The following is a 27,922-nucleotide window of genomic DNA, read 5'->3' as shown; positions in this document are numbered from 1 at the left end:
GTAAGTTGTTGAAGAGTTGAATATCCCGCAAACTACATGATGCTGCAGCAAAGTTGCCATGTCTTAGAAATATCACCAAAATAAATGTATACCAAATTTTAAATCAATTGGACCTGTGAAAGTAAGATACCTGTAACAGTAACTCAAACGCCTGAATAGATTTCTCTAAATTATAGTTCAGAACCATCACAATCACTTAATATTTCGAAAAAAAAACGCATCTAAATCGGTCTATTCATTTGGGACTTACGATGCCACAGACATACAGATACATAGACAAGTGTGTCTATGTATCATATAATTATTATCAGTAAAATACAGTGGTATTTGCCGTCGAGCGTTCAAAATATCTTTAACTGCCAAAAAAAAAAGAACTAAAAAACTACTCGTCGTGTGATTTCAAGTTTTCGCTTCACACATAAATATATAAATACATACGTTACGGTGGTTAATTTCCACGCAAGGTTAATTAATTAAAACGCGATATATTTTATACCATAATTTTATTGTATCAAAGTAAAACGTCATATAAAATGTTACAATTCCAATAATTATTATTTTGAGCAATCCAGGTATTTTTGTATCATTTTCATAGTTACATCTACTTATCTACCACACAATTATATATATAATCATTATTATTTGGAATGCTTATACAATATGGAAGTAAGCCACATTATTAGAGAGATTTCACATTGCATTGTTCTTGTCGGATCTATATGTAAAATATGAAAAACATTATAAATAAAATTGTATTAAATGGCTCACCACAAATATACACTCGATGGCTTATATAGCATATTGTATGCACCGATATTTTAGTTTAGTCTCGACAGTAGACTGGCAGCTGTGGTCAATTATGCTGCTCCACAAACATCTTAGATTTATTTTTGCAGGTTATTTTTTTATTTTTATTATATAAAAATAGACTTATGTCATTTATCGCAACTCGTTATTGCCGTTTCGTTATGGGACGTTTTTATTAACAATCGTTGTTTCACTTGTCGTAATATAAGTAAACTATAGAAAATAATTGTCAAGATTTAATTGTATAAAAAATGTACACGCACACGAATGGAAAAAATCATGAAATGGAACATTCAAAAATAATGTAAAAAGCAATGGTGACATCACAAAATGTGTAAAGAATGTATATTTGAATATATGTACAGTTTTGTAAATCTAGTGCAAAAGGATATAAATATATTTGTATACGAATTAAATAAACAAATATTTGCTTAAAATTAGCAAAAAAATCTTGGTGAGCAAGGTATATAACTGGCACAATATACTTATAATAGAGATGGTAATTGCATAAGCTCTCTATCAACACACTTATGTTATGTGCAACATAAAACTACAACTAACATTCGTACATGTCATGAAATTCGCTCACTAATCACGTAATTCACAAGCGATAATACCTAAATCTAAGTACTGCGTGTGCAAATTGTATTAAACCCGGCCAAATTCAAAATTTATTAAAAAGTATAAATAACTTAACATTACTTTTTGGAAATAAAGCGCTATAAATTTATGTTGCATAACTTTGTTCTCAAAGAATTTATAATCTATCACGAAATCTGCGTTGAATGGCACAGAATTATCTTTATTTACTTAGATGTTCGTTTTAAAATATATTAATAAATCATTTTAAACTAGTTGTCTTAAATCTTAAAATATAAAAAATATTTTTATTTTATTTGCTTATAACATCAAAGAGCACCACTGTTTGATTCATATACATATATATTTTTTCTTCGTTCAGCGATTTAATGTTTTATAAAATCATACTTTTAGGTCGACAATCTATTTACGGACGAGTAGGGTTTTAGTTACAAATTGTGGTACCTTTTATTTCATAAAAATTGCAGGTAGATAATTAAAACAATTTTAACTTATAACGAAATAAACAAATATTTTAAACCAATTTAAATTCATCATTACATCTTTTGAATGCCTAAAAATATATCTATGAAAATAATTTCTAATTTTAGAAACTTCATTCAGTTAATTCTTGATCCTTAGATTACAAAATATATTTACCTAAATAGCAGTATGTCATTTATTTATCACATATGTAGTTAGTTTTGTTTAAATATACTATTACGTATTTACCTATCACTCACAACAAACAAACCAGTCCGCATAGAACACAAATATGGCCTCTTACAAACATTACTACATTAAATTAGAGAATACGTTTTACCGCAACTAATACATACATATCGAAAAATAGCAACTCCTTTGCATATATTTTTAATACATATATAAAATTAGATAAAGGCACCAATGGCTGCCTTCTTCATCTATATTCAATACATAATTAAATTTCGATGTATATGTAATCTTTTATTTCTTATATCTAAATTGTCTATTCTACGTTGGTCCAGTTAAATAACTATTATACTGTCGGTGCTCAGCGAAAAGCGCGTTCTAATGTCCAAACGACTCTTCGAAAAACCACTCAAACTTGAACTACGTTTACAACTAAACTACGTGAGACAAAGTTGCACCATAACTGCTCATGAGACTTATCAAAAATAAACTAACATTTTCGTAATATCAGCAAAATATAAATAACAAATTATTCTAAATTTCATAAATGTCTTTTGGTTCAGTTTGGTCTACATCGCAAGCGTCTTAATGATACGTATTTGCATTTAATCTAAATTCAAGGGCGTAGCCAGGTTTCAGTTCAAGGGAACAAAATGTTAAATTTCGATCTTGGGACAAAGCGAAAATTTCATGTATGCTGTCCCAATAATTTAACATATATTCAACAAATACAGAAATCTTTAGTGAATCCACCTGGCCACGGCCTCGTCTAAATATATGGTAGTTTGTATTTATGTTTTTTTGGCGAACCCGTACGAGTTCCAGTTGTTAACGTGCGGCAGGATGTCGTTGATGACGGGGTACCACTCGGCGCCGGAGTAGTCGATGGCGGGCAGCTCGCCGCCGTAGTCCGCCGGCAGGTGGCTCGGGGACATGTGCTTGTGCAGGGAGGACATCTTCGATCCGTGGAAGAAGATCTGCAAATATATTATTATTTTTAGATATAGTCAGAGTTTTTATGAACACCTACAATACCTGAAGAATTATGCGTTCAAGATTTCAAGAAAGAAAAAGGACGTCACAGTCATGATGATTTTCCTTGATAAATCTACCAACGTAGGGGAACATATATTTATGAAATCCCTAATATTGGAGATAATATTAGTTATATATGTATACTATGACGTATTTAAGTTTTATGCTATAATCTAATAAATCGAAGGTAACATTAATTTTAAAGAACACTATAATTCAGTCATACAATAAAAATATCAACAATTATAATTAACATATTCAGACTTATATCACTAAATTACTTACCCTGGTCTTTAGTTTCTCTCTGATGAATGGTTTAAACATGTTCCATACAACGTTAAAGATCATGGGCTGCTTCACGAAGTGCACCTCCTTTAGCCGGAGAGGCATCGCGTCTTGGATGAACGTCAGAAGCCTTTTGGAGAACGACGGCGTCAGACCCATGGTCTGTAACAATGTTATTTTTACATAGATATGATAAATAGTTGATATAACGTAATAAAACGATCTGGAAAGGACACATCAAAATTCCAAAATATATATTAATAAAAATCTGTTGCCCCATGTATGTATGAGCATCACTTGGAAACGGCTCCACCAACTTGACGGATTCCTTTTGTGTTCTTAATTGTCAGGACAAGTTTGTATCAAAGAATATTTTTTAAAAATTAACGGGAAAAGACGGCAATTTACATGATATTTTTGTATGACTTATTTTCGTACACGCTTATATCCGAAATTACGTAGCTGATTTCAATGATAATTTTGAGAGAGTTTAATTATTTCCAGATTATATCAAAGGATAACTTTGGACTCCATAATTAACGCTGTTGTCGTGATCTAGATCTAGTTGAAATGTAGTTTACATAAAATGCTATCTATAACAGAGCGTCTGCCAGGCCCATTAGTATCAAATAAAAGTAATTATTCATCATCATGAATTAAATCCTTAAATAAATAAATAAATAAATCATCAGCCACATAAAGTCCATTACTGAACATAGGCCTTCCCCAAAGATTTCCAAACGAACCTGTCGATATCGGCCTGTATCCAACGTGTTCCTGCGACTTTTATCCAGTCACGTGTATAAGTATGAAATTATGGTTACAATTAATAAAATAATAATTTCAATGAAAATCGTGAACATACAAACTTCCATACATACGGGTCGAATATAGAATCATCTTTTTTAGCATCGGTTAAAAATAAAAACTTCACGACACACTTTCGCTAGTTCTCTAAAACCCAAAGTTAAAGTTTGTGTAGCTTATAAATCTTAAGCAATCCCTGCCATCGCAACAAACCTACATACGAAAAGGAAAGTTTTGTCGTCGCGAACGCACACCATTTAATACAACTACATATTTATAAACACTAAATTTATGACACGCAAAGGCACATCTACAACCGTCACAAACTGTGGAAATAAATTAAAGCGTTTATTTCGAAAACTCTTTAAGCGAAGCTTAAGGAATTATAATGCCTTGAAAATCTGATTAACTATATGACCTATATAACTGAGGTGAAGACGTTACAGCAATATTCAAAAACAAATATTATCTAATCAAATCATATAAATATAACTTTGTTAAATACAAATATACACACGCCTTTTATCCCTGCAGGAATAGGCAGAGGCGCAACGGATGCACCCACTTTCTACTATGTCAATTCTATCCCATGATGTGACAGGGGGCAAGGCTGTCGGCATATTTGGCACAAATTCTAGACTCCGGATTGATACTGAGTAAAAAAATTAAATATCCCAATATCAACTTTTTTTTGTTATTATGCTATGATTTATGAAGCCATCATAAAGCGTCCGACCGTGATATTGCGAGTTACAGACGTTTATAACGATTTATTGCAAACACGCTCTGATTGAGGCTCACCAGCAAGGACGACGGTAAAGATCAAGTTAAAGAACATACCAATTCAATTCGAAAAATAAATCATTATGAAAATCTATGCAATGAAGCTGCCAGTCTAGTCTAAAGTATTCTGTAAGGTGACTTTCCACGTTTATTTGGTGGTGCAGACTGATAAAGGATAAAAACGTAAAAACTAACAAAAAGAGCCTTTACGACTGTTATCCACGTGTTTATTCATACAAAGTGTGTTTAACTTCGTCCTCACACGAATATGGAGGAAAACTCATTTCCTTACAAGTACAGGCAAACAAGGAACGGATGTTGTCTTAAAATATTGTTTTTTTTGTCAAAACTATGAGTACGGAGCCCTAAATGGTGCTCGTGCAAATGGCTGGCAAATATCAGGTCGACTAATTATAAACCCCGGCGATATAAATTTGGTTGGCTAATTTCCTTTGGAACATAATCATTTTCGTATTGCTGTAACCAACCGGGAACTTAAGTGGCGGAGTAAAAGTTGTAGTTTCGGCGCCTTCATTGATAGACTTATATAGTTCTACGTAAACAACATTACTTATTACGGATTGCAAATATAAGTCTTAATAATATCAGGATTTTAGCTTGTCCTAAATATAATTTCAAGTTATGTTTATTCTTTCCTGTTTTATCTATATATATAAAAAATCAATTGCTGTTCGTTAGTCTCGCTAAAACTCGACGTCGGCTGGACCGATATGGCTAATTTTGGTTTTGAATTATTTGTGAAAGTCCTGAGAAAGTTTAAACGATGAGAAATATAAATAATAAATAACAAATTGCTCATAATTTACCCCGACACACATGTAGACAGAAAATATGTATGTATAACTATTAGGTACGACATGTAACTGATGAAAATGGCCTGAGGAAAAAGCCTTTCTTTCTAAACAACAGACAAATACTTTAATTTCATTTACTTGTTTAGATATCAGTAATGATAATGATTTTCATATCTTACATCTGTAGTCTGAAATTCAATTCAAATCATATCCGAAAATAGAACATCTCAATAAAATATGATAAGAGTATCATTTTATTGAAGTATCGAATCTCTGTCGATAAACAATGATGTCACGCTCGACAGATCATTTAGGAAGAAATGATAACGTCCACGGAATAAACAAACAGTTGCCTAGCCTCGGACGTGATGTCCCTTGTAACCAAATCCTGAGGAAAACTGTTTTTCCTTCCAACTAGATTTGTGTTCACAATACATATGGTTTATGTTCATGCATAAACCTCTTTCGTCAAACCTCTTTAGATGTTTAGGGTATTATTAAGAGTGCTTAGATAACACGGTTCGTCATTTCGTTATTTCACAAAAACACGTAGAAAAGTTTAACCATGTTCACTAATTAGTAGGTACTAATTTATGACATCACTATCTATGTAAACACGCGAATGTTAGACATTGAAACAAATTTTTTTTTATGAATCGCTGTTTTTTATATTATAATTTTCTCCTGACGTTTCAAAGACTGCAGCCTTACTGGTCACTTTACAATTATACAAAATTTTGTTTATGTTTGCGTCCAAAAAACAACTAAACATCATTACTAACTTTCACACTTAAACGTATAATGTTAATAAGAAGTATTTATGTATCGTATAATAATTTGATGAGCTCTCTGCCTCGATCATCTTTACTATCCCGTATGTGGACTGATTTGTTATTTTTTAATGAATGGCAGAGTTTGGACTCGAAGTTTAGTATGTGTTTGTGTCTTGTCTGTTATATAAATTACTTTATTACCTTATTTATGTATCGTATAATAATTTGATGAGCTCTCTGCCTCGATCATCTTTACTATCCCGTATGTGGACTGATTTGTTATTTTTTAATGAATGGCAGAGTTTGGACTCGAAGTTTAGTATGTGTTTGTGTCTTGTCTGTTATATAAATTACTTTATTACCTTATTTATGTATCGTATAATAATTTGATGAGCTCTCTGCCTCGATCATCTTTACTATCCCGTATGTGGACTGATTTGTTATTTTTTAATGAATGGCAGAGTTTGGACTCGAAGTTTAGTATGTGTTTGTGTCTTGTCTGTTATATAAATTACTTTATTACCTTATTTATGTATCGTATAATAATTTGATGAGCTCTCTGCCTCGATCATCTTTACTATCCCGTATGTGGACTGATTTGTTATTTTGTAATGAATGGCAGAGTTTGGACTCGAAGTTTAGTATGTGTTTGTGTCTTGTCTGTTATATAAATTACTTTATTACCTTATTTATGTATCGTATAATAATTTGATGAGCTCTCTGCCTCGATCATCTTTACTATCCCGTATGTGGACTGATTTGTTATTTTTTTAATGAATGGCAGAGTTTGGACTCGAAGTTTAGTATGTGTTTGTGTCTTGTCTGTTATATAAATTACTTTATTACCTTATTTATGTATCGTATAATAATTTGATGAGCTCTCTGCCTCGATCATCTTTACTATCCCGTATGTGGACTGATTTGTTATTTTGTAATGAATGGCAGAGTTTGGACTCGAAGTTTAGTATGTGTTTGTGTCTTGTCTGTTATATAAATTACTTTATTACCTTATTTGCCAAATTTCAAGGCATCCTGTCCAGTTAAAAATAATGAATTATATTTGTTTGTTAGTTTTTATCACGTAAATCATTATACTAAATATTTTTTTCTTTAAATTGTTACTCAAGTCGTAAGTATACGTGTCCTGGGTCCTTTATTAGATGGATCTATCTGACTTGGTATGTATATAAATTTATTAATACAAATGTGTTATATTTAATGTTAAAAAAAATAATCGGCTATAAATATAGATGGTAAGTAGGAAACATTTCTTAATAGTTTATTGCTCTTTATGTGTTTATTGTTCTATCTTTAAGATTTATTTGAAGCAACTCGAAATGCCATTATTTATTTATAATTACTATTCTCAAATAATCATTTTAAATCAGCTGATACCAACTGTTTATGTAATTATTATATTTTTTTTATTCATTATTAGCACGAAATTGACTTTATATTTTAAGATATATGTAAAATTCATGGAATACGAATGTAATTCCGAATCTCCTGCAAATACTATACTTAATCTAAAGCTTGTTCAGATATAGGCAGATAAGCATTATTTTACCGGAATAGGTAGCGAATTTATCTATTTAATAGCTGCGCGCCTAGTGCAAAGTGCAAATTGGCACACTCAGCGACCATATACTAATACCCGGCCAGATACCGCGGTACTATCCACAGCTACGCCAAATACCGAGTTATGTGTGGATTACAACAGGTCTTTGAATTATTTATTTTATACTATTTTCTTTAATACTTTTCAGCTTGAACTATGTGGAGAAAACAAACGAGAAAAGCTGAACCCATGTAGGGTGTATAGTTGAAACAGAGAGTTCGAATTTTAAACCTTCTATAAATCAATTCTGTTCAGATTATTTTCATAAAATAATCCCGCTACTTAACACTATCATAGATAATATATCTACAATAGGATTTAAAATTAACAGATAAGATTAACATATCCTGTTTAATGAAGATTATTGATGCTTGTCATATCAAATTCGATTATGATCTATTCGTGTCGAATATTATTATAGATTATAAATATATTTCATAAAGTTAACTGCTTAACCTTTAAAAGTAGAACAGTCTTGCGCTGGATACTCTACGTATAATTTAAATATTATTTCATTAGACATATTTCACCAATCACGTATTCCTCTACAAACTTCTAGTACACAACAACACAAATTTTATTAATGCGCCATTGTAAGAATGTAAAATGATATATTCATATTTTTAAACAATTGTTCTCGTGGTTACAAACACACTTGCGCCTGTAAACAAACACATATATTCCATTACATTAAAACAAAGATCATATAATAATTGCAACAATACAGGCGCCGTCGACACGCCAACAAGTGTACTTTGTACATTTCTTTGTTAAACCGTGGTACAGCAAGCATTTTTTATTATACGTTTAGGCTAGGTGCCTTTATACTTTGTTTAGCTGCTTCATGACTCATGCGCAGTGCGTTTTACGCGCCTGAACTTTCAACAAAGAAAACCTGGAGATTTGCTTTACTGATCTTCGTGATAATGCAAAGATGGTTTAACGATATCTCTAAATTATTTGTTGACAAGGTGATTTATATCTTTCACGTCATAATGTATTTTGATGACTATTATATTTTATTTTCAACTAAGTACATAAAAGTAACGTAATGATTTTCACGTAAGTAAGTATATAAATATACATTTTACCGTATATGTGAGGCTATTCTTTTGGCGCATACTTTTAAGTGTGATAAAGTGGTTTAATTTAACCTAAAACTTTGTAAATTTTAATTTAAAGGATCTTAAGCCTCATTTAATCGTCATTGAAATATGAGTCAAAAGGTTTATGCACTTCAATGCGGGCGAGTATTGCCTCGCCATTTCATATTTTCAGGAGTTCAATAATTGCGTACGATTATTGCTAACAATAATGATGAATCGTTTAAATAAGACAAGTGGTGGTCGTAGGATGTAACAGGCTATATAACATGAAAATGTATTCTTGAATATCTCAATAATTATAAATAGTAACCAATTATATATACCATTAGGGGTTCCTAATGCTAGCAAAGTCATGGTATGAGTGATAATACTACCATATTATGATTTAAAACATAAGTTCTATAACATTCTATAGTATAGTTAACATAGTATTTTAAGTATATAACCTAATTCATAACATTTTCTGTCTATCGCAGTAAAAATAATAGGTAAACAATACTTGAACCTGCCATGAATCAGTCACACCATTGATGTGTGGCCGTTTGACACAAAAACTGTCAAACAATAAACGTCAAGTCAGCATTCCGTGCGCACGCGCAGTGAAAGTGATCTGTACGCATTTGAGCAGCAATTATTAACACGTGTTGATAACATGCAATATAACAAAAAGGTGTAATTTACGGAAATTAACAAATGTTTTAAATTTATGTAAATGGATTAATATTGTACGGACTACAGACCTTATCGACGTATTAAATTATGTCGATGTCCTATATTCTGATAGGTTTTTAAGTTCTCTCTATTTATAATTGTCTCTATCATAATTATATTCTTTAAAGCCCCCAGTTTATAGAGGAATTGACGATTAATAAAGAAATACCTAACATAAATATCAATAGAAAACAAAGACCAAATACCGATTTGATAATTTAAAGCGCAATATGACTACAACAATAAATCTTCAAGCGATTCTAAAAAAATATGATTTCCTGTCGACGTTTATCTTTTAAATGATTTAAAAGAGTCACGTACTCCGTTAACTTGTTTTACAGAATATTTTGTATTGTTATTAACATTTTAGTTTTGGACTCGTACCAAAACATATTAACAATGTTTACATTTAATGCGAAATTTTCATTGATGATGTCACAAAGAAGACACTCGAACACGTAATTAAATTAAAGCAATGACCTAGAACTACATAATACGTTTCACATTGAATATTTATTTCCTGAACCCTGTAAACACAATAAGGGTCAGAAAAACCGTGTCGATACGCAGGACATGTGTAAACAGGAACAAAGATCAATAATTTAGGTAACCTAATATAGAAATTAATATTTTATTTTTATCCGCATGTTCTGAAACAAATATGCAACAAGAACTTATTATGCATTGTTATTAATAATATATACTCTATATAGAAGAAAGGAGTAAGTAATGCCTTACCAACTAACGGTGCCCCGTTTGTTGGTTAGTGATGACTGCTGAGTGCGTTTGTTGCGCGCCTCGCTGCCAAATTATGATATTAATCTAGTTATTTAATCACAAATAGTAATACGTGAAGAATATTTACTTCCATCCTCTTAATTATCGTGGGTTCATTTAAGTAATTTGTAAATAAATAATAGGTAGATAACATAATTTTTAGATAGTGTTAGTATATTGAAAGTAAATTGAAAAAACATATCTCTTATACGTTGACTAAATGATGACGTACATTGTTATCTCTATTCAATATTTTTATGACCTAAAAAGAATATAATCAAAATATAATATTTTTATGACATACAACTAGATAAACACTTTGCTACGCAATATTATTCAAGACTGACCATGAAACGTTAAGCCGGATCTTTTGAGTTAAAAATCAACAGATTACATAAATAAAAAAATAAACATTTTTCAATTGTTGTTTGACAGAAAACATTTAGTCCTACTTATAAACTTGTTTAAGCGAGCGGTGGTTAAGCAATTCTTAAGAGGTGGTTAAGAATTGCTTATATAGCTGTCAAAAACATCACCGGTTCCTAATTTAAACCTAATTAAGAGGCAAGTTGTCGGGTTTTGACTAAGAGCTAATCGAATAAATTTGTGTCTTAAGCATAGCTTTGCGTAATTTTTGTATGCAAGACTGACTATGTCCAGTAGATCTAATTCTAACAAAATATCACAGAAAATCAGACTTTAACGTAGGAATTAGACTTGAGTCTATATTATAATTAATCACATATTGTCATATTATGTTCTGACCTGAGTCCATCCCATGTTGTGGAAGTCCATTACTACTACTGTGCCACGGACTTGAGACTCGGGTTCCAGCATGGCGGCTACGTGGATGAGATAAAATAGTCTAAACAGTTGGTCGGCATTAACTTTCTTTGGGTCCCATGTACCTGAGAAAAAAAATTGTTACTAATTTCAACATAAGAAAACAAAGAAAAAATAATGCTTTCTAGAAAACTGTTTCAAAACCTATCACACCTGTCACATGATTATATTTGATTGATGTATTGATAATGGATATTATTATTGTAAATTAATATAAACAAGTTATTTATTTATACCTTGAGTGCTTATAAAAATATTTATTTCCTATGACTCATTCAACAATAACGAAACGAAATCTATAGTGTTATTGTTGATCGAGGGACGCTACATAGCAACGCGCGTTTTTTTACGATAAATATATAAAATACGTCAATTGCATTTACTCAAAACGAGCACAGCGGCAATTATAAGCGGTGCAAAATTAAAACAAGTATTTGGTTGTGCAATTTCAATCGACCCACGCGACCTAATAGCCTAAAGATTTGACAAAACCCCTTCACTAATTAGCATCCCGCATCCTGCTTACGAAACTTCTACATTTTATGTCTATCGATAGATATTAGGTTCCTTGTCGTTCGCCTGAATTGTGCCCTGTCTTAATAAATGTACCGCAGTTGATCCCGGAACGCGACGACCTGAAGCCGAGAACGAGAGTTAAAACCAATTACTTTAAGATATATTTTACCATGTTCATCGTGGTTGCTATTTAATCAGATACAAAATATTTTGACATTCCCTAGTACCTAGCTATAAAATGGCAATACATATATATTTTAATTTCGTATATGCATTTATAAAAAGTCTATTGTACTCTATAATATCTGACCATACCGATACCTACCTCCAACATTGACTATAAGGACTCTTCGTCCTTTGTGGTCGCGTCCTTTCATCACATTGACGACTTTGTGTTCTAAAAAGGCATCTTTCTCATGCTCTGGCAACAGACCGTCCAGTAGAGACGCATTTTCACGCTTGAATTCAGCAACACGACGCATCTAAAACAAAAAAAAAGATATAAGATTTTTGTATTATGAGTCATTGGATCTACAGGTATTCTGTTTTTTGTTATAAACAAAGACAACGCAATTAATGTTTCTATTTTGCATTTCTAATTTAACTAAAAAGCATACATTTACATTCAAAATACGATACCAAACCGTGCCAATAAATTTATTATTAATATTATCCCGGAAAACTCCTTCACGCGGGCGAAGCCTGGTGCAAAAGCTAATATGTCTATGAATAAATCAAAACATTGCTGTAATGCGTGATCAGTCTATGTTTTAAGGGATTCCAAAGGCCAACTTGCATGATTTTGGCGTTACGTCATCGCGCTGTTTGATGAACCTTACATTGAATTTTGAAGGCAACAGACATGATCGTAGTTATCACCAGTGGCAGCCCTAAACGACGTGAGGCCCCAGGCGAAAGCAAAAAGAAACAGACGCGAGGTCCCGGGCAGAGTAAAAAAACGTTCCCCTGTTTTAACAGTTTTGTCGGTAAGAACGTAAAAAAAGGTCCTGCGAGGCACCGCGCGAGGCCTCTGTGAGCGCGAGGCCCCGGGCGGTTGCCCGGTTCGCCTCCCCCAAAGGCCGCCTCTGGTTATCACTTACATACGTTTTCACTATTTAACGTTGTAACCACAAGAAAGCTAGCCCGTGACTAATATTTTAACGAGTGTAACAGTCTAACTGGCTGCAATTAAATTTCCCTGCAGTTATACTATTAAAACTTGTGAGGAGGCGTTATCTGATTTGCATAAGCAAGTTTTCCAAGGAAGCTTACATTAAGTTTCTAATGAGTGCACGCACCATGTTTTCTGCCAATGGTTAATATATTCTAATTATCCCATTAAATTAAATAATTGTATACGTAAACTTTTTAAAATACTTCTTCCAGCGTGATATTTTAATATTTCTGAATAGGGAAACATACCACACAACGCGTTGTCTTCGCATTTAATAAAGAATATCTAAATATTAATTTAAAAAATCTTTTATTTTTTATAGATATTCACAAATTAGTATACGTAGCTGATTGATATCATTTATCATTAGTACACTTAAAAAGATAATACAGCTTGACAATATATAATAACATAGCGGGTAATTATATCGTAATCATTTATAATCTGATTAAAAATGCCCCGTGCGTAGTCTGCCTGACAGTAGTCATGCAAAAAGGAGTAAAAATATTGTCATTTCGAAGCACTCTGCTGTAATCCCAACTTGTTATCATAATATGGAATAGTTTACATTATCATGAAAACACAATGGGGCTTATTTCCTCGACAGTTTCGATAATATGGTGCATTACCAACAATACAATGAAAACAAGGGGTTATTTACTGTCGGGAGAATTTTATAGAAGGTTATAGGTAAACTACCGAGCCCGGTACGTATTTAGGTTTTAATATTGTAATAAACAAAAAGTATTTTAATCGTTACTCAATATACCTGTTTATTATGTATACTGTTTATAGATAAAAGAATTTCATTTAAAATCACTTAAATTTACTAATACGTTTACGGGAACACTCGTGTGACCAAATTTAAAATGTATACTCCAGATAAATGATGTCCCGATTATAATACCTACTATCTATCTTACAACATAAAGTATAAAAGTTGGCTTATAAAAATCCGAATCTCTCAATGGAATGAAGCAATAGGGTTCTACGTTATTCCTAAAGCTATAAGCTACTTTTTATCTCGAGAACGGACTGAGGGCGGAGCTGCGAGCAAAAGATGTTAATAAAATTCATGTTCTTAAATGTCGATCATTTTATAGCAATCTATGCAACAAACAAGACATATCTGGAATAACATTATACATACATTGTATAACACATATATATCCCCAGGTAGTAGTAATCGATTCTACCTTAAATATTTTTTTTACATTTCATTAAATTATAAGTAATTATTAATCTTTTAAAAGTATTAGCGGGGCCAAATGGTTCATTGAATACATGCCTGTGAGACTGTCGCGTAGACATGCAAATCACGTAATCATACTGATTGATGGCAGAAAAGAAAGACAGACTCTACATAATGATGGGTGTGTGCAATGACTTATTACATAAACACCATAGACACACTAACGATAGCCCAATTTGTAACATTGCTTTAATAAAATTTATGTTATTTTCTTCAAAAAATGTTGTCTTGGTTTGTAATAAATTGTAAATATAAAGATCTTTTATCGTTTTTGAGTAATATAACTAAATTCTATAAATATTTGTAATACAAGTGACGCAATTTAGAATCACAATCCAAGTTTATTTACGACACGCACCTTAAATTACGATTACAAAGTATCAAATATCAACTCCATTACCAATTTGATAATTATAAGATTTTAATTCAAATCGCACTACGGAATAAAGAACGCACGCGACCCACTTGCTTAAACACTGAAATTCTCGTTATTGTTAGTAATAATCATCCACATGAAGACCATTATCACGCAAGAAACACAGATGGTCACTGAGTTGCCCAACACTAGTGATTGCAAACATCGTACCTCAAGCGCGCACGTACTGCGCGCAAAAATAACTTGGGCAATCATATTTTGAGTTATTATATTTAATGGTGAGTTAGTGCAACCCACGAATCAGAGAAATATTTTTTATCTACTGACATTCACAGTATCTTAACAAAAAAGGCTCTCTGGGCTTAAGGCCCCTAAATAAGCATAAATAAACACATTACAAAGCATGTTTATTGTTTACATATAATGCTTCCTAGTTCGTAGTAGAAATAATTCTACTATTGTACTCGTACACGTAAACTAAGTTAAAGATCGCTCTGAGTAATTTATAAGGTAATAAAGGAATGAAACATGTAACCACAACAGATTCTATAAAATTATTCAAACATGATAAATTTGTTCTAAAAATTGTCTTTTTTTGTAAATCCGTAGTGTTAATCGATAGGAAAATCTTAATTTTGGAGAAAATTTTTGGTACATATTTTTGAAATTCAGCTTATTGCTTGAACGTAGGAGGAATAGTTGCTCATCTGCCTACGATACTGGAGTTGAAACGCATGTAAACGTTGTAAACGCATTTATTTATTGACGCATATCTATAACAAATATCACTATCGATGAAGCTACGGTCAATTGTTATCATGTACGATAAACAATAATTTATTGCATAATGCTTATTTAAATGTGTGAATAATACAAGATATAGCACAAATGTGACACGTATTCTCTTATGCTTTTATATTTAGGCTTATCGGCGGCTTCATACGTGATTAACTTGGCTATGCGAAGTTATACGATTAAAATTAAAATATTTTGTTAGCAATAATTTACGGTTGGATTACTCTACTTTATGACAACGGCATTCCAAAACAATAATCACTTGTTTTTGCTTAATGATACGTAATTTTAGGAGTAAATGTAATTTCGTTTTTTTTCCAACATGATTACATAGATAAAAAGAAGATTTTATTTTATAACACTCATTGATATAATACAAAAATATGTATATTCAAATCAACTGTAACTTAGAGCAGTAGGATGGTTTTATTTTTAACACCGATCTCTTCCAGATTATCTAAACCCTACCAAATCAATTTCCAATAAACGCTTAATAAATGTATCTATTTACTTAGCAACATTTATGTGCGTACTTGTCTAATAATGCTACTGTTAGCATTTCGGATTTTAAAAGAACGCGTCATAATTATCTAAGAATTACTCAGATTAACTGCACTAAGTTACTTAACAAAGCTACATTGTTGCTCAATTTAATCGTCTACACGTCAAACATTTTACGCGAATATTGTCACCTGTTACATATAAATTTATAAAATTTATTTTATTTTTTATGACGCACATTTTTAAAGATATTCAGCAATGTATAAATTAGGTATGTACTATGCAATCTATGCATGTATTACCACGTTATGTAACATGGATTGTAGACAAAATATTTTGCAAATAGGCACTCTAACTGATGAATTAGCAAAGCATTGGCACGCCTGCAACAAGTGATCAAATGGGATAGAATCGGTATTGCCAACTATTTTTGTCGCATCCCGCAATAAGTGATTGTCTCAAACCACCACCACATGGAATCACGTGTTTGATTTTCTGGCGAGATTTTTTTAGTCCACACACGCTACAACCTCGCACTACTATTTTAACTGGCGAAAGTTATTTTGTCACAAATTATGAATTATGTTTTAATGCTTTTTTCCTCTCACCAATTATTGCAAACTAGTGCAGCAACAAAAACCACAAGCCATCAAAATTTATATTTCTACGATAATAGGGGGAAGTTTATACTACCAGTTATAATGGTAACTCTACTAAGTTGGCAACACCGGATAGAGTTAAAAGTTATAGCCAAAAATGCCAACATTACAATGATAACATATGGATAAAATTACCATCAAGCAATTTTTCGTTTAGGTAAAGTTTTGTTTACTAAACCATTCTCCATATATTTTTGTATACAATTATACACGATAACCTTAAAGGTCTGTCCATCTTTTCTTAGACGCTAAAATAGAACTTTTGCATTTGAAACACCTTGCATTGGTCAAACGCTAAGTTTATTTCTGACATCATCGGTCCAAGTTACGTCTTACTCCAACGTTAACGTGTTACCGTCAACACGTTACTGGTCAGTAACAATTTATTACAACATGGTTAATGTTCACATTTATTCACATTTACAAAACATTAGAATAAATTTCAACATAAAAACGAAGGTGTTCATTATTACTGCTAAGAACCAGTCATAATGCTACATGCGCTTTATGTTATCTTTAATTTTTATTCCTTGTACTTTGTCATGATGATTTTTTTATTTATTTATTTATGTTGAGATAACAAACAGCTGCACAATGAAATTTACAAACAGGTTGTTACTGTATCAACGTTTACATAAGTGTGCAGCCCACAACGTTATCCACAGTTTACTAGAAAAATAACAACAAATTGTCGTAGATTGATACAAAATTAAAAAGAAAGGTAACATAAATATCAAAAAGCAAAGTTATACCTAATATAAGAACATAGATACTAACATAAACAAAAAATGCATATACATCATTAAATATTCACTTGCTACAAGTTCAATAATTAAATATTATCATTTAAATGATAATACTTAAAATTTACACATTATCATAACGTAACATCCTGGTGAGGATGCAGCACTTCGCTGTGTGTCTGGAATCAATTCCACGTCATTATACAATGATACCAGCCCCGTATAATATACTGCGCACTGCTGAGGACGGGCCTACTCTATTACTAAGGGTTTGCGCCTTAGTCCATGACGGGCGTCTAGCGCGAGTTGGCAGACTTCAGAATACTTCAAAATCCTTATGGAGAATTCTTGGATATATATGTTTCCTCACGATGATTTCCTTCACCGTTAAAGCAAGCGATAATAGACAAGCAATATGCACCTAACTTCATAATGCTAGAGGTACATATGTGCGATGGATTTTGAACCAACGGCCTTCGGCTTGGCAGACCGTTCCATTCACAACTAGGCTATCACCGCATTCAACGTAATTATGCCATTACGAATTTAGCAATTTGAACTTATTTTACATCCTGAGTTTTAAATTATATGTTGTAAAAATATAATATTATCTATAAGTACTTGAACGCGTAATAATATTATTACTTCTTAATCTTGACACAGTAGCGAGTTCCAATATCTACAGTCATATTATAATTATTATGTTATTTACTGGGAGCTTATAAAGCATTAAGCAAATATTTGATGGATTATGTTCTTGCTATCATCTTGGTATCATTCCAGTAGTGTGTATGTAAACGTCACTTTAAGTTCAGTTTGCTCTTATCATTTCGAAAATGTATTCCAATATGCAATTAATTTTAAAATGTTGTATGCGTAATATATTGTTCATTTATATTGATAAAGTTATTAAGACATAATGTTTACGACTCATTTTGCTCAATCACTGGAAAACTTGTCCACTGATAACCCCATGTAAAACAATATTTAGAATAACGAGGTCATTGATACACGTCTCCCTACATAGCAACAGTTCGAGATGTTATAAGGAAAGTAAGTGTATTCAAATTCAATTTAAATTTAAAAAAAGAAACATAATGAAACCACAATAATGATTTCTTATGTTTACGCGAATGTTAGATATTGAGATAAACTATTTACGAAACCACAATTGTAGTGAAAATGAAAATCTAAAGTAACTCACAACAAAACTCTACAATTTCTCAATTAAAAGGTTAAACACCCTGTTGTGAATATAGATACATTAAATTATATCTACTAATCCTGCTTTTACGCAACAAACATAACTTACAACCTATTATTTTACATATCAATAACTTTCCGAATCTGCTGAGGATTAAGTACCTATTCACAAAGCAATATGTAATAAGTAATTAAATGAAATTCCCTCCAAAACTCAGAAATGATTACTTTTGTTTTAAAATGTTAAAGCAGAGGTAGGGAAAATATACAACTCATATATTCTTCAGGCATTTTCATACGTAAATATTTTTGTTAATAGCTATAGGCTATTAAGCAATCGTTGTTATCGCGTAATTTACCTTTACGTGCATCCGTATTTCACAAACAAGATCACGAACGCGCCCTTTGGACATTACCTATTTACTATAATCCGTCTCAAGGATTCTAGCATTTTGAAACAATACATTTTTATTGTTAAAGATCTTGTGAAATGTTGATAACATATTGACGCGTATACGACTACATTATCTATTTCTAAATCTGTTGTTTATTCATTATGAGGACAAGACTCCTCCTTCAGTTGTGACTGGTACTTTAATATTATAATATAAAGAAAAGAATATAATTTGTACGCAACAAGGTTTACCAAAATTTTTGCAGATAATAATATGAAGCTCAATAATTTGGTAACGCTTTTTGAACGCTTACCAAAAGTAGGACTGATAGGTTTTTTTCTCGCTACTCCCTTCTTTGTGCCGCGCATCTTTTATTGACATGGCTTTAGCCCTAAAATATGCCTATTATAACTACCAGAAGTTCAAGGAATAAAAAAATTATAAAGACCTCTAAAATATAATATTCCTGGATTTAGTGAATTTATTGAAACTCACAGAAAATATATTTTAAATCCAATGAAAAGCGAACTTTCATACATACATACATACATAACATCACGCATTTATCTGAGTTGAAAGACTGTTTTAACTTTCATCTCCATTTTATTCGAACCCGGTACATTACGTTACAAAACGTATCGAATGCAATGCTAAACCCCGATTAAGTAAAATGCAACATCAATCCGGAATCTAAATGCACACCACTTGGTATTGTTCACATATTGCATTAGAAACCTTGGCGGAGTGTTTTCTCCGACGTTTATTATTCTGACACACAAAGTTTATTGCTAATTTTTTTTTTAAATGTAAGGAAACCGAAGACACTGACGTGGTGACCACGTATTTATTATTTGGGACCAACTATCAAAATTAAGATATTAATAATAATAGATACTACTATTACGTCAAGAGTTATTTTTAGAACCAGCATTTTGATCTTCTACTTATATAATTAAGTTACGACAGGTAGGTAATGTCATTAAAAAAATTACCACGCAATCATCCATATTTTTTTTTCTCTAAAATTCTAAACTGTGCTGTCGTTCAGAAACTACACGATAAGATTTTTTTGTTGTCGAGTTGAATAATGAAATTATATTACTAAATCGCTACCGCCGGTTTGGAATTCATTACACTTTAAGGCGGACTGCGGATGTTTTATTTAGATAATTGTTTTATTTATTTATCAATGCGGACATTTTGCTTACGGGCATAATAAAACATTCAATAAATAACCGCTAATGAAACTACGGTGCTCAACGTGATTCATCTTGTCATAATTATATTTTTCTATTTTACGTATTGTTACTCGTGTTGATTCCGTGATATCCGGCTAAGCTGATACACTGTTGCAAATATGCGTATAATTAAATGCTAAATGTTGTTGACATTGGAATCAACCGTCAATGTTTATTGAACTATACCACAATATTTACACACGTCAGGACTGGCGTATAGAATTAAACATAAAATAATCCTTGGTAAAAATTACCTGCACGATTTTTTTTTTATAAAATCTCATCGTTTTGTAATATTTATATAGCAGATCAAATGGTGGAAGCCTATTTAAAATATTTTTAATCGTATTTGTGACTACTTAATAACGTTTATATTTTACGCATACTTTGTCATTTTGTAGATAAATCTTTGTGACTTTTTAATGCTAAGCTATGCGGCGAGAAATCGTGTTTTTCTTTGTAAAACTGATAAATTTAAAAATATTAATATTAGACCTTAAGATTAATTGAATTAAATTTAAATGGTTATTAGAATTTTAGAAAATTTCAATAACCAAGTATACTGAGTTGTTAAACTAAACACACTTAGAGATATATGTAGACTCGAATTTTGAATATAAAAAAACGTAATATCAATCATTACAAAGTTTTAAATAAATTAAAATTAAATTAGGTAGGTATTATTAGACCGCAGCACAGAACTAATAGTACAGTTTTTATCTAAGTCGTTATTTGTGTTTCGTATAAATAATTACGCTAATTTTGACTGTAATGATCGCGAGTATATTAAGTATATACTTCTACCCAACAAGATTATTTGAAATAAGACGCAAGTCCAATACGCAAATTAGATTGTTTTATATTTGTCTGTAAAATATATACATTATAATATCTGCGTTTATAATTTTAAAACTAAGAAAGCTTTGTTTGGTTATATTATTTGACTCTGGCAGATGGAACCGCGCCTTGCCTAAGGGAGAGAGAAAAAAAAGTATATTTTTACGCTCTTTAGTAACAATAATACAATTGACTACCCTGTATGGAAAACAATTTCAAACTAACAATGACAAAAAATCAAGTCGTGATACTAGTTTTGCGTACTTACACCTCGCATTTTCACGAGTAAAATAAGGTACAAGCAACACTGGCCATATTAAAAAAAAACTTAATGGATAAACGTTTTTTTATTAATCTGAAATATTCAACAATTCAAATTAATGAAAAAATAAGTAAAATAATTTGTATCGAGTCGCTAAATTTGATATAACCGTGTCTCTACATTAGCTAATTTAACTCTATTAGTTGATTTTTGTGTTTAGTGTGAAAATATTTTTTAATATCTCATTATATTTTCATATTAATTAATTAATATTATTCTAATTGCATAGAGACGAAACATAAACGTTAACACGCGAGTTGCAGCGTGTCTGTAAATAGAGATAGCTGATAACTCTATGGAGTTTGATAAGCGTTGCCCTTTGACATGGGCTTATCGGAGCTGTTCCGATGTCGGAGCCGACTGATTCCACATTTTATTTATACGTATATATTATTATGATACATTTAAGTACAGTCAGCTACAAAAATAGCTGAATAATTTCAAATCGCCTTTAAACTTTTGTTTCGTTTTTTCAGTAAAATAAACTTTAAAGGGTTTACTTTATTTTAAATAAAGAAAAATTATAATTCGACTAAAAGGCAATGTGTGGAAGCGCTTTGAAGTTTAGATTTATTAATCTATTAATTATAAAGTAGTGTTTATCGAGGTGTTTTCATAGCTGACTATACATTGTACATGCAACGATCGGTTTCCAATATCTACATATTTTTTTTCTTTTTTACTTATCTACTAGCATTTGCTCACAGCTACGTCGGCGTGGAATTTGGTTTGGGTCAAATGAAAAAAAAATATGAATAAAAGATTATAGTCAGTCTTTTCTTGATATTCAAACTTACTGGATACCAAATTTTATCATAATCAATTCAATAGTTTGACCACGAGAACATACTGATAGTTTTATATTTACTACTAGCTTCCGCTCGCAGCTTCGCCCGCGTGGATTTCGGACTTCAAAAATGGAGCCGGTCGCGAACGTTCGAGAATGTTCGTTTTACGAAGCTACTCGCTAGGTGATTCGCTAGCCTCTAGGTGCCAAGCAAGCCGTCTGCCTGTGCGTTCGCGACCTTATATATATACAAAAATAATCCTTATAGCATGATCATTATTCACGCATGATGGCTTATTATTAGCGTATTTCATGTATAACTTTGGTGTTTCTATACCGATTTCTATGATTCTTTTTATGGAATATTTAATAATGTTAACTTTTTAATTAGGGATGACTGAGAGTGTTATAAACGTAAGAGTAGACAAATATAATGAGAAAGCTTCGAACTGCTAAGCTATCGGGAGTTACACGCGTTATTGTGAGTCAACCATAAAAGATAGACATATGCTGTCGTGGGATATTTTTTACATAATTTTAAGGAGAACATTTCCGTCATACATAATTTCTGTGTAGCTTTAACCATTAAGGTTGCACACGCGACGGAAGCTTAAAAATTGAGTAACTTCTCCCGTTTTCCCAACATTTCCCTTCACTGCTCTGCTCCTATTAATTGTAGCGTGATGAAAAGTATACTATAACCAGCACAGGAGTATGACATATAATTGTACCAAGTTTCGTTAAAATCCGTCGAGTAGTTTTTGTTTCTATAACGGTTATACAGACAGACAGACAGACAGACAGACAAAAATTTTACTAATTGCATTTTTGGCATCAGTATCGATCCCTAATCACCCCCTGATACTTATTTTGGAAATATATTTCATGTACAGAATTGACCTCTCTACAGATTTATTATAAGTATAGAAGATGAAATCTCTTAAAAAGAAACAAAAACCTTAGATCAATTGCATGATGTGAGTGATGGACTTATAATGTTAATAGAGACTAGAGCTCATCAACAAGCAGACCGGTTATGCCATCATATTGCGCATATTTAAAAAATAGGCTGCAAAATTACAATATACGCTGCATGTACAAATATATTTGATATATGATCTTAATTACCAAGTGACAGTGTGATATTATAAATAGCCATTTATTTAGACAAGCTATAGGCTTCAGTTGTGGCTTCACCCGTGCATAAACAAAGAGTAGCCCTATTGGTTATTTTTGGATAATATACCTTCCTATTAGTAAAAAAATCGAATCAGTATTTTCAGAGACTAGAGCGTTAAAACAAACAAAAACATTAGTCATCTATATTAATAAAAGCACATCATATAGACCAGTATTTCTAATCCTCCTTTAACCTAAACCTTGACCCGCACCAACTCTTACGAAGTAAATATTAAATGTCTATATACACATACTGCATTTAAGACACCATTAAAGTGATACTACCGCAATTAACAAGAACTTTCTAGGATACAACATAAATGATAATAATATTGCTGTTACATAACCAACTCATTAATGCAAGTAAATATGTAAGAGAATATGTGTAGTTATCGCCTCGATGATTAGAAGCGACAATTAATCACAACGACGGGCACTGTTAGCTAATTGTTCTTTAGTAAAGAATATATATATGAAGAAATTTAAATATATCCAACTTTAACTTAAATAATAATCATGTATGTTGACAAAGACAATATGATATCGAGCAATAGGTAATCATAATTATATTGAGTTGATTTTAATATTGGACAAATATAGTTATAAACAAATGAATTGTTTACAATATCTAATATGCAGAATTATTAATGTCTGTAAATCTCGGAGCGAATGATGCCAATTATGTAATACTTAATAAAACAAACTGGTATCAAAAAACTTGATGAAAAAAGTGTAACATTCCAACGTAAATATTATTTAAGAGTTACAAACTTCGCACATAAAGGCGTGTTGCAAGGAGGTAATGATACATTAAACTACAATCTCGTTCGTGGCACATAGTAACCGAGTAACTGCTGGGTCTAGGACAAAACTACGAAACCCCTCGTTAACCGAGCGTAATGCACTGTTGCCGAAACGTCACAATATTATGTTTGTAGCCGCGCATTACGAAAACTAACTAGGCTGTAACATTACGCACGTAACACAGATATTAACAATCGTTAGCAATTTTGTTTTCATTCGTATCAATTTTCATTCTATTTATATATAACCCTAAAAACTTATAACGTTTTTAATATTACTTTAAATTAAAATTAAAAATCACGAAGTAAATGATTAAAATCGTACACACGTAATGATTAAAAAGCTATTAACATTGAATTCGTCCTGTATAATGTGCATCTCCTAATAATTATAATTCAATAACCGTGAGCAATAAATAATTACAGTGTGCAAATTTGCATCACGTTAATTAACACACAGTTCACTTGATACATAATCTTAACGATGTTTGCAAAATACAGTCTAAATATATCTGATTAAATGGATTAATTAATACAGATGAGGATGAATAAGGGTTTCTTGTTACTTATTAACCTATTTGGCCTTGGATATTGGACTGTGTCACAACGAAGTATTTTTTAAACAACGTCTTTACGCCACGTGCATAATATAATTCAACTAAATTCACAAACATGGTTACGAATTTTAAATCATGTTATAGTTTAAATAAATGTTATAGGTTTTTTAATTAATTAGGTAAATTTGCTATTTACTACTCTATATGTTACTCGTGCAAAAATAATAAACATTATAAGAAAGCAAAACGGAACTTTATTATTATACAGATTTATCTCTACAACTATAATTGAACCGAAGTGTGTATTTTTCAAAAACGACTCTAAATACTAATTCACTCCACACTCTACAGATAACACAACAAAAGTATCTTTGTGGTATAAGTATGTTAAAGCATTTTGTTTCGTGAACAACACTTAAGGCAAAATTTATTGTTGTTTTACTCACCAGAGCGAGGGCGCTTTCCGGATACCACTTGCAGGGTCGGAGGAAAATAGTTAACAATTCATCGTCATCCGCAAAGTATAAGTCCTTATTTTCCTTCAAAAGTTCCCGAAGTCTCTCGAGAGCCTCTCGGACTCTCTCTGGTGTCTCTCTGAGCTCTTTCTCTGCAATCTCTTTTGTCTCTGGCAACAGCTCGACGCTGCGCTCCAGCCTAAATTCGCTTGAAGCCATCTTCAATTTTACTGTGGACAATGAAATAAATACCTAATTAATTATAAATTTTTCCTCCAATTATACATGATAACGTATGTAATATAATAACGTAAATCTCCTAAAACCTCCGCTCTCGTAGAAAATTACCAAAGTTAATTAATAAAGTAACTTTGGACACCCTAATTTTCTAATATTTCTAATGAGGTTTATCATACAGGGCAAAAAGGTCCCTTGTATAAAATATTATCCTACGAAAGCCTCTGATAGGCATAAAGTTATATTTGTTTTTACGTGGGATGTATCGCGATATATAAATCTAATACACAAAGGTAAGTTTACCAATATAGAACAGATTGTAATCTCCTGACTGACTACTATGGGTCTCTGCGTATATAACAGATAAAAATATTTTCTTTATTTTAGTATTGTACCAGGATTTTATAATCAAATAATACAGTACATATCAGTAATCAAATATATTGTTTAAAAGGGTTATCCTAAACGTTCTGAATACTAACAATGAGTAATATGGGCTGTTTAATGATAATGAACCATTAAATATAATTTGCTGTTCAATTATCCATAACTATTGTACGAGTAGATGTCAAAAATGGTAACCATCTGCCAGTTCGCATGTACTCGGCTAAGGCCTCATTGTTCTCGTAGAGATTGCTTCACGTGCCAGGGAAAAATAATTAAGGTCAATCACATTGTGACATGTCCAAATATTGACTTCCTGCAGATTATAATATATGCTGCGATACTCAACGTCTCCAGTAGTCACTGACCAGTAGTCAGTGAGCTCTGACTTGGCGTGACACTGCTCCAAGGCAAGGTCTAATTGCGAATTCCTAACACGATGCGCCGGCGCACGTGTCGCTAGGACGTTTAAAAACACATTGCGTCCGAGTCTTAGATTGCAAAAAACTGGCTGTCCAAATGGGCGCCATTTATCTTCTATACCGTACTTATATATTACTTTTACGTACTAATAATAATGCACAGAATGTCCCATCAGAATAATACCTTAAAAGAGGTAAAAACAAAATTAGCACACCCATATTTGACTATTTATTTCCATAATCTACCCCATGATATGTTGACCGGTCATATTCATATATATATATATTAAGCAAGATGTGTATTTGTGGGTCAAAAAAATTTATAAACATTTGACGATAAAATAAAAACAAGTACTTTGATCTTTTGATTCAAATGTGACGTAGGCTAAGAGATTATTGCAGAAGTGACGTAATAACATTAGCTACTTATTTTACTAACGTTCCTTTTTCCTTTTACGTTGTTTGGTCTTAGACGATTGATAGTCCATCGGTAAAGATTAAGCTAGTAGCTTTTCATATGACATGATGTAAGTACATAGTGTTGTCAAGCAAGTTATCTAATCGGTGAACATAAATCGTCAAGAAAAACGATTATTCACACTTAAGCTTGCAAATCCAGGAAAATTACTGTTTCTTTGTTTTGAGCACCACTTTACATTGCTATGACCGATTTGTACTATCTTGATTTTATCTTTAGTTCAATCAACCCTACTCAAGCAACGCATGGCAAAACAATATGCTTATTCGTAAGAATATATTTCATACTGCGCAAAAATATTCTTTAAATTATCAATTCAAATACACCGACTTTGTTTTTCGGTTACCGATTGCTTCACAGCGATAGCTCTAGCAGGGGTCATTGGAACGTGTGCCTATAGTTACTAATGTCCGAAATTTAATAAGATATTAATAATTATTAATATACGAAAAAGTAGGTTAAAGAGCAAGTTGGTCACCCGGTGGAAATAATTTACTGTGCGTGAAATATTCAATACAAATATTATTTCCGTTAAATTTGAAATCCATATTTCATAACCAAATCAAAAAAATCATTTTGTAGATTATACACTGAACCAAACGCAATAATAACGTATATCACATTATACATGCACATAATATACAAAACACGTTCGAAATATAAACACAAACATATATCGTTCATTTCCATATGTTCACTGCATAAATGTAGTAATATTGTATTCACTAACCTCACTCGCGTAGTAGAGCGGCTCTCGCGCCGGTGGAAATCACAAAGGGCGGAAAATCGATCGTGCGGCGTGTGAGAGGTGCAAGCGAGTGTGCGCGCGCGCAACGCCCCGCTCGTTTTATATCTACACGATAAAGCGCACAGCACTTTGTGTTTGCTGCTCACTGCTCTCCACTCGGCGGACAGCCTGCTGATAAACCCTAACGGACGGAACAATAGAAGTTCTTTATAATCTCCACATTCTGGTGCTGGAAATAATTATATGTTAT

General features: G+C 31.9%; 1 protein-coding gene and 1 long non-coding RNA gene across 2 annotated transcripts; both read right to left on the bottom strand.

The window, feature by feature from the left end:
• Window positions 1–488: 488 nt before the first annotated feature.
• On the bottom strand, window positions 489–27,872 carry LOC115443731 (retinaldehyde-binding protein 1). Its single transcript, XM_030169260.2, has 6 exons — window positions 27,655–27,872; window positions 25,395–25,633; window positions 12,453–12,609; window positions 11,534–11,676; window positions 3,379–3,540; window positions 489–3,035 (listed from the first exon to the last, which is right to left on the bottom strand). Exons 2-6 carry the CDS (start codon window positions 25,620–25,622, stop codon window positions 2,850–2,852), a joined length of 876 nt encoding a protein of 291 aa, XP_030025120.1. The 5' UTR covers window positions 25,623–25,633; window positions 27,655–27,872; the 3' UTR covers window positions 489–2,849.
• LOC115443732 lies at window positions 5,435–11,527 on the bottom strand. The gene is made up of 2 exons (XR_005112849.1): window positions 7,564–11,527; window positions 5,435–7,402 (listed from the first exon to the last, which is right to left on the bottom strand). It is a non-coding gene; the product is annotated as an uncharacterized LOC115443732 (long non-coding RNA).
• Window positions 27,873–27,922: the final 50 nt, after the last annotated feature.

This window comes from Manduca sexta, chromosome 23 (genome assembly GCF_014839805.1).
Source record: "Manduca sexta isolate Smith_Timp_Sample1 chromosome 23, JHU_Msex_v1.0, whole genome shotgun sequence".
NCBI classification, from domain to species: domain Eukaryota; kingdom Metazoa; phylum Arthropoda; class Insecta; order Lepidoptera; family Sphingidae; genus Manduca; species Manduca sexta.
This window is presented reverse-complemented; position numbering and strand designations above follow the sequence as displayed.

Bases quoted from the DNA above. Each gene is read 5' to 3' on its own strand.
- LOC115443731 (XM_030169260.2), bottom strand. From the start codon at position 25,622: ATGGCTTCAAGCGAATTTAGGCTGGAGCGCAGCGTCGAGCTGTTGCCA. The intron at 11,677-12,452 runs GTAGGTATCGGT...TTTTTTTCTCAG, and splicing joins CCTTATAGTCAATGTTGGAG to GTACATGGGACCCAAAGAAA. The intron at 3,541-11,533 runs GTCAGAACATAA...ACATTGTTACAG, and splicing joins ACAACATGGGATGGACTCAG to ACCATGGGTCTGACGCCGTC.